This window comes from Leopardus geoffroyi, chromosome A3, assembly GCF_018350155.1.
Source record: "Leopardus geoffroyi isolate Oge1 chromosome A3, O.geoffroyi_Oge1_pat1.0, whole genome shotgun sequence".
Lineage (NCBI taxonomy): Eukaryota > Metazoa > Chordata > Mammalia > Carnivora > Felidae > Leopardus > Leopardus geoffroyi.
The window spans coordinates 36,513,837-36,526,337 of record NC_059336.1 but is presented as its reverse complement, the minus strand read 5'-3'; the positions used below and the strand labels follow the sequence as shown (position 1 = coordinate 36,526,337).

Genomic DNA, 12,501 nt, shown 5'->3' with positions numbered 1-12,501 from the left:
ACGGGAAAGGCATTTGTTACCTCAAAAGGAAGGCCACTCACTAAAATTTTGTGGAAATACTACGGTGGGACCTGCCAAGAGGGAGTTCAAGGAAACTGGCAACAGTGGCACTGGGATCTCGGGCCACTCCCTTGGGCACAGAGGTTTTCTTCCCTTACGTGCTCTGCCCTCACCAAGCTCTTTCTAAAGTCAAAGGCCATAAGACGCACACCTCATGCTAAAATCCAAACATGACACAAGAAGCAAACAATTGACTGTGATCCCATTGTTGTCCCCAAGACCTATCTTGAGGTATCTCATTCACAAACAAGCTATATTCTCCATAAATCAAACTAGAGGGGCGCCTGGGTGGCTCAGTAGGTTGAGCGTCTGACTCTTGATATCGGCTCAGGTCATGCTCTCATGGTTGTGAGATGGAGCCCTGCACATCAGGATCTGAACTGGGCACGGAACCTGATTGAGATTCTCTCTTTCACTCTCTCTGCTCCTCCCCAGCTCAGGCTTGCTCATTCTTGCTCGCTCTCTCTCAAAATAAATAAACATTAAAAAAAAAAAAAAAAAACTAGAGTTTTTAATGATTCTTGTCATAAAAAATAAAATACATTTTCTTACTTCTTTAATACTAACATAAGTAAACAAAAATGCTGCAGCACTCACTTCTCTCTCCCCAAATGGTTGCTTCTTTGCATTTAACAATTTATATGCATATCTAGATGATAGTTAACCTCTAGCAGCAAAGAAAAAAAAAAACGTGTTAAGAAAAATCACACTGTTCTCTGACATTTCTTGTTTATGGGCATTAAAAAAACAACACAAAATCCGACATCAATATATTTTTTAAAAAAAGCCATCTGAAAGCACAGGGATGCGACTTAGAAGCCATAATGACACTGAGAAAGTTAGGGAGTTCAAACTGTAACATTTCTCCGAAGCATCAGAATTACAGGGACTTGAAAATAAATTTAATTTGGGTTGTTAAGTAAGTGGTTGAAGACTGTGTTCTTTTTGATTAAGAATACTGACAGGCTCAGATTTTCAGATGCTGAATTAATAAGATTATAAAGAACGTCAACACACACCCCACTCCCAGGAGTAGAGAATTCTGCATTTCCCAGCTAATAAGCAAAACCTGGCAGCCATCTTCCCCTTTGTACTTCCAAACATCCAAAGAATCACAAAACCACTCAAGTAACAAGAGATCTGGGGGTGTTTCAGACATGTGGAAGAAAAATGCTTAGAGGCAAAATTCCTTAAACACATGCCATAGTGCGGAGTGGAGAGCTGTTCCCTCCATTAACCCTGTGAAAATCCCATGTACATGCAGGCTGTGAGAAAGACCAGTCAATCTACAACCCAGGTACTGTTTTCCCTCTTAGGTCACAGTAATTGTTATTTCACGAATATACCAAACCCTAAAGCCAAGGCTGTTCTTGAAAGAGAATCACTAAATCACAAGTATTGGCTTTGTCCCGTTAACAAATGAAATAAAAACTTTTCAATTAAAAGCTTTTCTCTGCTGCCTCCATTTCAAACATCTCCTTCTAGGTGTACGTTAGGCAGCAACTATTGCACTGAAATGGTTGTCTTTTATTCTAGACTCTTTTCCAGGGAGCTTATTGTTTCTTAGCCAGTCACCAGGGTTATTACTTGTGCCCTGTTGAAACCGTTCCAGTAATTCTGTTTAAGAAGATTCAAGGACACACTGTGCTCCTGTCTTCAGTGAACAGCACACCTAGAATTGCTGTCCCTCTAACAGCAGGGGCCCTCCACAGACCATGGAGATTGAGGTTTCCATCCTGTGCAGTCTACCCCAGCTGGATGAGCACAATCTGCTCCACTGTGGTTAGTATCCTGTTGGGTTCCCTCTTTTCCCACAGAATGCTTTGCTTGGAATCAGCTAAGAGCAGGAAAAAAAACCTAGGGATGGGAAGAGGAAAGGACGCCAGTGCACGGGGCCACGTTCCCGGTGAGTGAAGGTCATGCATAAGGATGGGATAACATAAGACGTTTCCAGGCAAGGTGGGGAACATCAAAGGAATAGGATCTACATTCATGGCCAAGTATAGTGACCAACAATGAACTTCATGACCCAAGATAGTGCCATGAAATATGGCTACCTCTTAATGAGTAATACCCTACAACACAAGTGGGAAAGGAGACATGGGGAAGCACAGAATGAGCTAGGAGTAACCATAATTAGTCTTAAGCACAAACCACCAACACTGTGTCTGTTTCCATATTCTTTTATTACATTAGGCTTTTTCTGGGTTATTTTTCTGCTAACTCCAACACTTTGGGAATATACTTGATTTTCCTTGTTACTAGGGAGGTACTACTTCAAAGGACCACACAATGTTGAGTAGAAAAAAAGATGTATTTGATGGGTGGCCTGTGAATATGTTTTTTTCCCCTATTTTAGAATGAAACTGGGTTAACAAAATCTTTAGTAGGTGTCCATCCAAAATAAGTCATTGCTATGATTCACTCTGACATTTCAGCAAGCCCACTGGAGACATTAGTGGGTGACAGTGCAAACGGAAGGCTCCTGTTTTGAAACTGAAACTGCCTGTGATGCCTTCCAAATAGGAAACCGGAAACTCTGGCCACTGAGCTCCCCTTGGGTTCGAATCCTTCCTGAACCTAACCAAAATCTCAGAGGTGGGGGCAAGTGCAGGGGCAGGGACACGTCTGAGCTACAAGCAAGAGCAAGCCTGTCCCTCTAGTCTCTTCCTCTAATGCAAGGTCAAATTAGCCATAAACTTCTAGTAATTTTAGGGTAATTAACAGTTTTGTGGGTGCAGCGGCCACCATGCTGTAGAGAACCTGGGAACAGAGCTGCTCATAGGCTGAACCCAGGTGTTTTACAAGTTTGAGGGAGCACAAGGGTGTGCATGTCCACATGTGGGCCCCAGCTGATGAGCTGGAGGCCATGGTAGCCAGTATTGAGGAAAGAAACACTAGGGAGTCTCCAATTAGTCCAGTGGTTCTCAAACTTGAGCATGTTTCAGAATCACCCAGGGTTTCTCATTCAGTAGGCCTGGGGTGGGGCCCAAGATGGGCCTTTCTAACATATTTTTAGACAGTGATGCTGGGCCCAGAACCAGATGTTGAAGATGGCTAGCCTGTTCCTTCACTTCTGTTCAATTCAGGCTGAGGAACAGGAGGAGAAATTGTACCCCTAGATATTGCACTATGGCCCTGTCTTCATATAGCCCATCATACGGTGTGCACAGTGATGGGCCAAGAAAGCACATGGTTGGTTTCTTCAGGCAGGTCCTTCAAGAATGGGATCATCCTTGACAAGGTGAATGGCCATTTCTCACTATAATAACTTTCTGAAGACAGTTATAAAGTATGAGAAAGTAGCAACGTTGTTAGAAAAAGCATATAGCCTCCTGAAGATGAATGCATTGAAAACTAACACTAACACAGATACACATTTTCGGTACAAAATAATCATTCTAATTCCTTTAAAATCACAGTATCTACACAGACCCCTCTCTTTCCACATCTTTGGCCACTATAGACCCAACTACATCTCTGTAATCCCCTTTAGTAAGTTAGTGGCCTCTTTCATGCTTCTTTCTTTTCTTGGTTGGACTGCCCTGGATTGCAGATAATCTTTCACTGTTTGTGGCTGAGCCAGTTTGCTGTGCCTGCCCTAGCTTATTTTTCGTAAGATGTCCAGAGGAGAGATTTTCCAAAACATGCAACTCTTCATTAGACGCCGTTTTTGCCAAACCTTGTTTCAAAAGTAACCCCGGATCCGACAGCTCTGAAGTTGGCAAAACCCTGACAGCTTTGCTTTTTTCCCCTATTATTTCTCTTGGGACTAATCGATCACTTCCAAGAGAAACTCTCTTGTGGTGGTCGACGTCTTCCGCAGAGCCGAGGTTCCTGCGTTTCTGTTGTGTTCTGGCCCCTTGTGGACTTTGTTTTGGACCTGGCGATGCTGACTCACAGCTACAGACGGGGCTCCTGCTTAGAAGCCCTGTCTCTGACCACTCCCCATGATGAGGTTTTTGCTGGCTGCTAGCGTCTTCTGGCTGGGTCTGATGAACATTTTCCAGCTTTTGAACAGGAAGCCCCCAGTGGCTCTCAGCTGCCTTTATGTTATCTTCTGCTTGTTCTGTGGACTCTGATGGGGGACTGGCTGAAGCCTGACTGTCACCCCTCCTCCTCGCTATCTCTGCAATCACTGGGTCACTAGCTGTTCCCCCAATGTCCCGGCTGCTCCGTGATTTGCTCACAACGCTGCTTTTTGTTTCAGTTCTTCTCACACTAAAACAAAGAAAGATTTTTTGTTTTGTTTCGTAAAGCTGCCCTTGTCACATTGCCTATCCCTGGAGAAGGAGCTTGGGCTACCTTTCCTTCTCCCTTACCTCCCAGGCAAATCCAGAAAAGTCCCTGAGTGAGATGTTTAAATTCAGACTGAATCAAGCAACAGACACACTAGGATTAGTTATTAGGATATATGAGGACAGGCTTTGTTTATTGATCACTAGGTTATCACTGTAGTTATACTCGAGTTACGATGGATCTATTTTAACTAAGGAAGACAAGTATACATTTCAGATGTTAAGGGTCAATATTGCCTAAATTTGATATGTTGACATTTTTCCCCAGAAGCAAATGTTCAGATACATCCGAAGCATAGCATATGTGTGTGTTTGTATGCAAGAATGTGCACACACACACACACACTTTTTCTACAGCACACATAAAAGACAATGTAAACTTCACTCACTTTGTAAAATTCACTTTGAGGAACAGGATAGCAACTGCAGGGGGAAAATTGAGAAACTAGAGATTTGACTTCAACACAGACTTGCAGGCTTGTGAATAGTAAGAAATTTCTTAAACCACCAAACCAAACTCAAAACACTGAAGCTGAAATATTTATTTTGGCTAAGCTTTAGTCTGGAAACACACACACACACACACACACACACACACACACACACACACAGGTTCTTACTGTTCCTGATCAGGGGTGTGAGGATTATCATAATTATCTTAGAATGAGAACCTGCATTTTAGGAAAGGAATGTATTTTTTTAGATTGACCTATAGTCACTCGGAAAGTGGTATGAAACACACCACCAAACAGGTGTGTTTCATCTTCAAAGTGCTTGTAATTAATTAGTCCTTGCAACACACCTGTGAAGCAAGAACTTGCTCCCCATTGTCCAGAAAGCAGGAGGCAGGCAGAAGAGCAAGCATGGAACTTAGGGTAAAGTTGGTGCCAGAGGGGGTTTTGTGATTGGTTTCCATAAACTCTTGTGGAATTCTAGGTTTCATGTCATGTATCCATACACACGGACAGTCAAAAAGGAGAAAAAGAAGAATTTGTTGGACCTACATTTCTTTCAGAGCATTTCTCTTGCGCTTTGCACTGGGAGGAAGTGGACTCTCGGCACACTCAGCAAGATAATCAGACGCTCCGTGGAGAGCTCCTTCTGTCTACTCCAAAAGATAACAAAGGTTCAACCAGAAATCTATTAGCTGAACGTGAGAAAAAACAGTTATACTTTGAATGCCCCAGTGAACAGATTTTTGTGAAGACCAGATGAAACTGCTTAGTGTTGGGCTATTTTACGTTTAAAAAATCTAGAACGTTTTGGTAAATTGTCACTTACTTGGACTCCTATCCAATACAGTTCATAACGTTAATACACACCACAAACATACAAGGCTGTAAGAGAAAGGACACTGGTTCCAGACCATCTGGGAACTCTTGTCCAATACCTTTTTTTTTCTTTTTTTAAGTAGGCTCCACGCACAGCACAGAGCCCAACATGGGGCTTGAACTCACAACCCAGAGATGAAGACCTGAGCTGAGATCAAAAGTCAAATGCTTCACTGACGGAGCCACAGAGGCACCCCTTAGCCTATATCTGATATCTCTGTGGCCCAAACTGTGACAAAGCCCAGAACTGCAGGGCCGGGCAGCAGCATATTTGTGAACTCTGATCTTCCAGACAACGGTTCAGATCCGTTGGCACAGTGGTCTGGACCCTGATTCCTAAGAATTCCACACATTTTCTCTATTTACAAAAATACAGAATGTGGCCTTTGCAATACTCAAGGCTGCATAAAGAGTTAAGATTTTAGTGGATACTTTGAACACTGAAGTTTGTGATTCTTGGCTACTAAAAACTGGGAGTTTTTCTTAAACTAAGCACTGCAACAATTTTACATATTTCATAGATTATCTGTGTATCTATTCTTATATGTTCCCATGGAAGCTTCATATGGAAGTACATGTACCTATAAAAATGGGGCACTTGGGTGGCTCAATCGGTTAAGTGTCTGGCTCTTGATCTCAGCTCATCTGAGAACTGTGATCTCACAGTTCATGAGTTTGAGCCCTGTGTCGGGCTCTGCTAAAAGTGCAGAGCCTGCTTGGGATTCTGTCTCTCCCTTTTTCTGCCCCTCCTGCATGCTCGCTCTTGCTCTCTCTCTCTCTCTCAAAATAAAGAAATAAGCTAAAAAAAAAAGTACTTATAAAATGTAAAAAAACTCCCAATATTTGCCAACATTGACGTATTTCATAATTTTGGAATCATTTCCTTTTTGTTAAGCAAGTAGATAATCTGGACAAGGTGTTAACTTCTCTCATTTCCTGTGACACTAAGTATCCTTCTCCATCAAATTCCATAGTAAAATGCTGTAGAAATAAGGAAGTATTTTGGGAAATTATCAGTGGGTCCCTTGCTTTAGACTTACATTGGAATTAACAATGGCAGTCCCAGAATGCCTGGTAGACGGCAGCCATCAGTATACCTGGATGTCCCACAGGCTGATGCTATGACCTTTGCCCAATCAGTGGTACAGGGTACTACTGAGCACGAACCTTTAGCTCCCCCCAATCCCGCCTATGGTTTCAGACCTGGATCAATGTCACTCATAGTCATATCCAGGTATAACCTAAATCAGTTTTAAGAGTTAGTAAACAGAATACCATAGGTTTTATTGGACTATACTGCATTTTGATGCTTCTCCCTTTCTCCCCCTAAGACTCACTAGTTGACCAGACAGAGCTACAGTAAAGTTAAATGAGAGGGAGAGGAAGAGAGAGGGAGAGAGACTGAGATTTATGTGTGAAACACTTCTAAACATGCCCTATAAGTACAGTAGATTTTCCCCTTACGACCACACCCTGTAAGTGCTGTATTTTCAGAGCTGAACAATTAACATAAGGAGCATGAGTCAGGCTTTGAACAACTCTGTGGGAACCAGAAAGCCTTTTGCTATTAGGAATGATGTAAATTCCCCAAGGCTTGAAGAAGTCCACAATGGAAGGCAGACAGGGTCATAAATAACAACAATGGATACTGCGTCGACCACATAAAGTATGATGCCGCGATGGTGACACTTCAAATCTCACACTAGATTCAATCTCTGCCTTTATTTATTTATTTATTTATTTATTTATTTATTTATTTATTTATTTTTTAAACTAAGTTTAAAAAGCACTATGCATTTCCTATGGGAACTTCAAAAACTTCTTTAAGAGACATGACAATTGACTCTCATCCCAAATTCCTCTGATCACAAACAATAGGGAAAATGTCCTTGGAAGGAAAAGGACAACAGAAAATGCGATGCAGTGACAGAAGGAAAAGTCCAGTTCAAAAAGTGCAAAACCTGTGACTTCATTTAAAAAAAAAAAGAGAGAGAGAAAGAAAAGAAAAAGGCAAGTCAGGGTCTCCTGCTTACAAATTAAAACCACATTTGGCAATTTGTTGAAGGAGGCATATTTACATTTGTATGAAGACTGGGTGGGCAGGAAAATAAAAAAAGCTTAGACTCCTTCTTCAGTCTTCAGTCCTTGAACTGTCAGACCTCATTAGAAATCTTTCATTCTTATTTTTCTAAGGTCAATTCATTCCCCTTTGTCACTAAATCGCAGCCTGCGGAGCCCCTCAAACAAATATTCCAGAGGAAACAGTGATCCTCTGGAACAGGGACTGGGAACAAAATTTCCCAAGGGAGTTGTCCTGATTACTAATGGCTTCTCACATCTGGCATCAAAATGCAATTGTGACTTATCCAGAGGCAAAATTCTAAGGTACAGACAGTGTGTGCTGGGAAGTGCTTCTTGGGCTTACCTAAATGACACGACTCCTTTTTAGATTCTGCCTTGAATAATGACCCTAACATCTTCCGCAAAGAATACACACAAAGTCAATATATTAAAAAAGGTTACTAGTTGGCCATCCAAAGTCCAGAGTACACACTCTGTGGGGACTTGGATATTTAAGAAATAGGTTAACCAAGGGGCTTTCTTTGGGCCTTCATCAGTGATTCTTCTTAACCTAGAGGCTAGCTCTGAGTCTAGCCAAGGAATAAAATTCTGCATATATTATCAGCTGCCCCATCCACTCCCCACCCATTTATTAATTTTTGGTTAACACTTTTAGTTTTAAACTTTCCATCTGTAAAGAGGTGTCTAGGACAAAAACCAGGACAAAACCACACAGAAGTAGGACAGGGCCATAGGCCCCACAGGGAGTCTAATGCAGGGGGATACTTTTCCTCAAGAGACTAAGCAGCCCAGGCAGGCTTCCAGAGCAAGAGGTCGGGTCTTGTTGCCATCCCCAGGGATGCTCTGCAGTCTACTGGATGCACCCTGAGGTTGAGGACAGCCAAAGCACATGCGCTCCAGTACAGGCCCAAAAGGAAGGTTGAACAGGTGACTGTTTAAGTATGAAAATGGGTGATGTTACCTCAGTGCTGTCTGGTCTGACCTGGGAAACACATTTTAAATTTCTGGACAAAAAGACTGCAAAGAGAGTCCCCACCAGAATTAGCAAGGCAGCTAAGATATGTTTCCTGCCTCCAATCAGAGAATGGGCTGGACTGAAATGTAGTCAGGAATACTGGTTGATGTACAAGTTACACAGGCAAATTGAAATTGTGGGTAAACCAAAGTGTTCACTCCATAGTGACTTACTGAATATCACTTCTGAATAGAACACTGTTGGATTAATGAGGGATGAGGAGAGAAGTTGGCCTAAAAAGATGTAAGAAACACCTGCTCTTGAGTTTATAACCTCCTCAAGGAGTCTGTAAAACACAGCTAAGGCTCCCAAAGGCTATTGGGAAGACTGGCACCAAGGGAGCTTTTCAAAAAATATAGATTCCCAAGACCCACCCCTGGAAGTTCTGATTTACCAGATCTAGGGTGGGGCTATAGGATCTATATTTAGGTTCCCAGGTGATTCAAACACTGCTGACACACATGAAATAATTCTCGACAGAGCAGAGCAGCAGATAAACAAATGAAAAGTGGTACACTGAGGCAGTGCTTGGCAGTCTGGTCCAATTACCTCAGGCATCAAAATTACCTGGGAAGCTTGTCAAAAAACGTTCAGGGTTCTACCCCAGAATCTACTGCATTTGGATCTCCACGGGCTGGAGTCAAGGCATATATGCATTTTAGGCAATCTCCCAAGCGATTCTGATGCCCACTCTACAGGGGCATGGATGGACGTGGTAACTGAGCAGAGTCTGGCAGAACCATCCAATCAGACAACACTGAACTCTGTATCAAACACTGTTTTGAGGTCCTTGTGGAAAAATATGTGGACTCACAGAAAACATCCCTGCTCTCACAGAGCCTCCATTCCATGGGAAGACAAGAAACAAATACACATATGATATGTCAAAAGGTTATGATGTTATGAGGGAATACAAACCTCCAAAGTCTTTATTAGGCACGTTGGTGAGGGAAGGTAGAAGGTGAGCTTTACCTGGAGATGAGTGGAGGATGAGCCACGTGAACATAGTGTGCATAAGCAGGGAGAAGCATGAACCAAGGAAGACAGAGCATGCTTGGAGGGAGAGGAGAAACAGGGCAGTAAACCAGAGGAAGGGGGTGGAGGGCAGGTAACTGGTGTGTGTGTGTGTGTGTGTGTGTGTGTGTGTGTGTGCGCATTGGTGGTGGTGTGTGAGAGGGGCAAATCATATATGGCTTTTATAAGGATGACACATTTTATTCTAAGGAAGATGATGTGCCATTGGAAGTTTCTAGGAAGAAAATGGACTTGGCATTTTAAAAGGATCACTCTGGGAGCAGCTGAGGGGCAGATGGGCTCAGAGAGATCAGTGATTGGACTACTACAAAAGTCCACTCAGAGAGGAGGGGGTCTTTCAGGAGGCTGGTGACGGTAAGAAATGGTTAGACTGGAAATATAATTTGAAGGAAGACCCAACAGAATATGTCAATGGGCTGTATATAGTCAGAAGAAAAGTCAAGAATGACTCCAAAATTTGTGGTTTAAATAAGTGGATGAAGGAAATTAGCCTTTACCAACACAGGAAGTACTGGGGGAGGACAGACTTGGGGATGTGGAACCAAGAAATCAATTTTAGATAATGTAAACTTGAACAGTCCTCCTGGGTATCCAAACAGAGATGCTGAGCAGGAAGTTAAGATACCGGTTCAGGAAGAGAGAAGTCTGGGCTGCAGACACAAAGCTGGGAGGTCCACGAAGATGGTACATAAAGTCTTCAGTGAGGATGAAGTCCACTGGGGAGTGAGTTTGGATAAGAAAAAAGAAGATGAGGAGGAGGATTAAGGAAAGGAGTCCATGAGGGAATCATCAGTGAAGAAACAGAAAAATCAAGGTAACATGATGTCCCTGGAGGCAAGAGAATAAAGGGCTTCACTGAAAGCGACAGCACTTCCACAAATATGCCGAGCGGTTAGGAATGACAATTAAGCAATAGAAGGTGACTTGACAAGGGCTGTTTTTGGTGAAGTGCTAGGGCCCAAGACTATTTGGGATGGATGGGTTCAATAGCAAAGTGGAGACACAGTAGAAACCGGAAGTCTCCAGTAGGAATGTAATGGTCTGTAGGTGACTTTGAAGTTTCTATGGACCACTAAAAAGGTAAAAAGAAAACTGGTAAAATTAGATTTCAATAATATATACTATTTTGCTCAATATATGTTATTATTACAGTGTGTAATATAAAAATATTGAGGCATTTTATATTTTTATACTAAGTCTGGAATCTGGTATGCATCTGACATTTACAGGACGCCATTTCTGACTTGCCACATTTCTAATGCTCAATGTCCAGATGTGGCCAGTGGCTATAGTACCGGGCCATGCAGGGCTGGGCACTTTAGAAGGGCTCTGCAGTAAGGGGGAATGCTGAAATGGGGTAGTGCCTGGATTGGGGGGTTGGTTAATGGAGGGTGCGTTGCTGACGATTCTGGGCATATTTGGAGGATGTGATGAGCTACCATGTGCCAAGTTTCAGCTGGGTGTTTCAGAAGCTCTGCATATACGCATCAATGTCACCTCAGAAGAGCTTGATGAGGCAAGTAACACTGCTGCTCCCACACTCCAGGGACCTCATTCAACATGAACAAACAGCACAGATGGCAATGCCCCTTCTCATCTGATAAATGGGGCTTCTGTCAGGAAAACCTTGCTTCAGCTTTCAAGCACCAGCCCTGAGGCCCTGGGACATCAGTATTAATCTAGGTTGGAACTGTAGGGGAAGGTCCCTGGGGACATGATACCTGACTGCAGGTCAAAGAGCCCTGTGGGTGTACAGCTCCCCAGTGTGGTGTTTCCAGCACCCCTCACAGCCACGCTTAGAAGGGATGACAGGAGCTCTCCCACCAAAATCTTGTTTCTAGGACTACAGAACACCCTGCTGGATATGAAGGCAATAAAGGGAGAAGGCAGGAAAAGAAACTTTTCAGAGCCATTAAGGTCTTTCTCACAGCAGTACTTAACACGGTAATGTGGTGTTTTCAGTCATTTATCTCTTGAGATCTCTTTTCTTATGGTTATGTACATGAGTTTCCTCTGATGCTATTTTATTCACCGCTAAATGAAAATAATTAATAACTCAACCAGGATATTTTAAAAGCAGGTAACTTGGGGCGCCTGGGTGGCTCAGTTGATTGAGTGTCCGACTTCGGCTCAGGTCATGATCTCACAGCTCGTGAGTTTGAGCTCCGTGGTGGGCTCTGTGCTGACAGCTCAGAGCCTGGAGCCTGCTTCAGATTCTGTGTCTCCGTCTCTCTCTGCCTCTTCGCTGCTCATGCTCTCTCTCTCTCAAAAAATAAACAAACATTAAAAAAATTTTTTTTAAAGCAGGTAACTCATAATAAAATATTAGAATACACCCAGTCTTAAAGGGCGTCTGGGTGGCTCAGTTGGTTGGGTGTCCGACGTTGGCTCAGGTCATGATCTCATGGTCCTTCCGTGGGTTTGAGCCCTGCAATGGGCTCTGTGCTGACAGCTCAGAGCCTGGAACGTGTTTTGGATTCTGTATCCCCCTCTCTCTCTGCCCTTCCCCTGCTCACACTGTCTCTCTCTCTCAAAAATAAATAAGCATTTAAAAAAAATTAAAAAAAAGAATACACAGTCTTAGGTCACATTCAAAATGTTACTGTGTCTGAATTCTTCATGATCACATATACCCAGAGTTGATCAAAACAGGTTAGCCCTCCTGGGATGAGGCAGGGAG

At 42.9% G+C, this 12,501-nt stretch overlaps 1 protein-coding gene across 1 annotated transcript in view; it reads right to left on the bottom strand.

Annotated features, from left to right (window-relative positions):
- Positions 1 to 2,227: 2,227 nt before the first annotated feature.
- Positions 2,228 to 12,501, bottom strand: part of LOC123580509 (SLX4 interacting protein) — a 178,830-nt gene continuing 168,556 nt past the window's right edge. Inside the window, exons 7-8 of the mRNA XM_045445320.1 lie at positions 5,363 to 5,463; positions 2,228 to 4,281 (exon numbers count right to left, since the gene is read on the bottom strand). Coding sequence (XP_045301276.1) covers positions 3,561 to 4,281; positions 5,363 to 5,463 — 822 coding nt within the window. The 3' untranslated portion in view covers positions 2,228 to 3,560. The remainder of the gene's footprint in view (positions 4,282 to 5,362; positions 5,464 to 12,501) is intronic.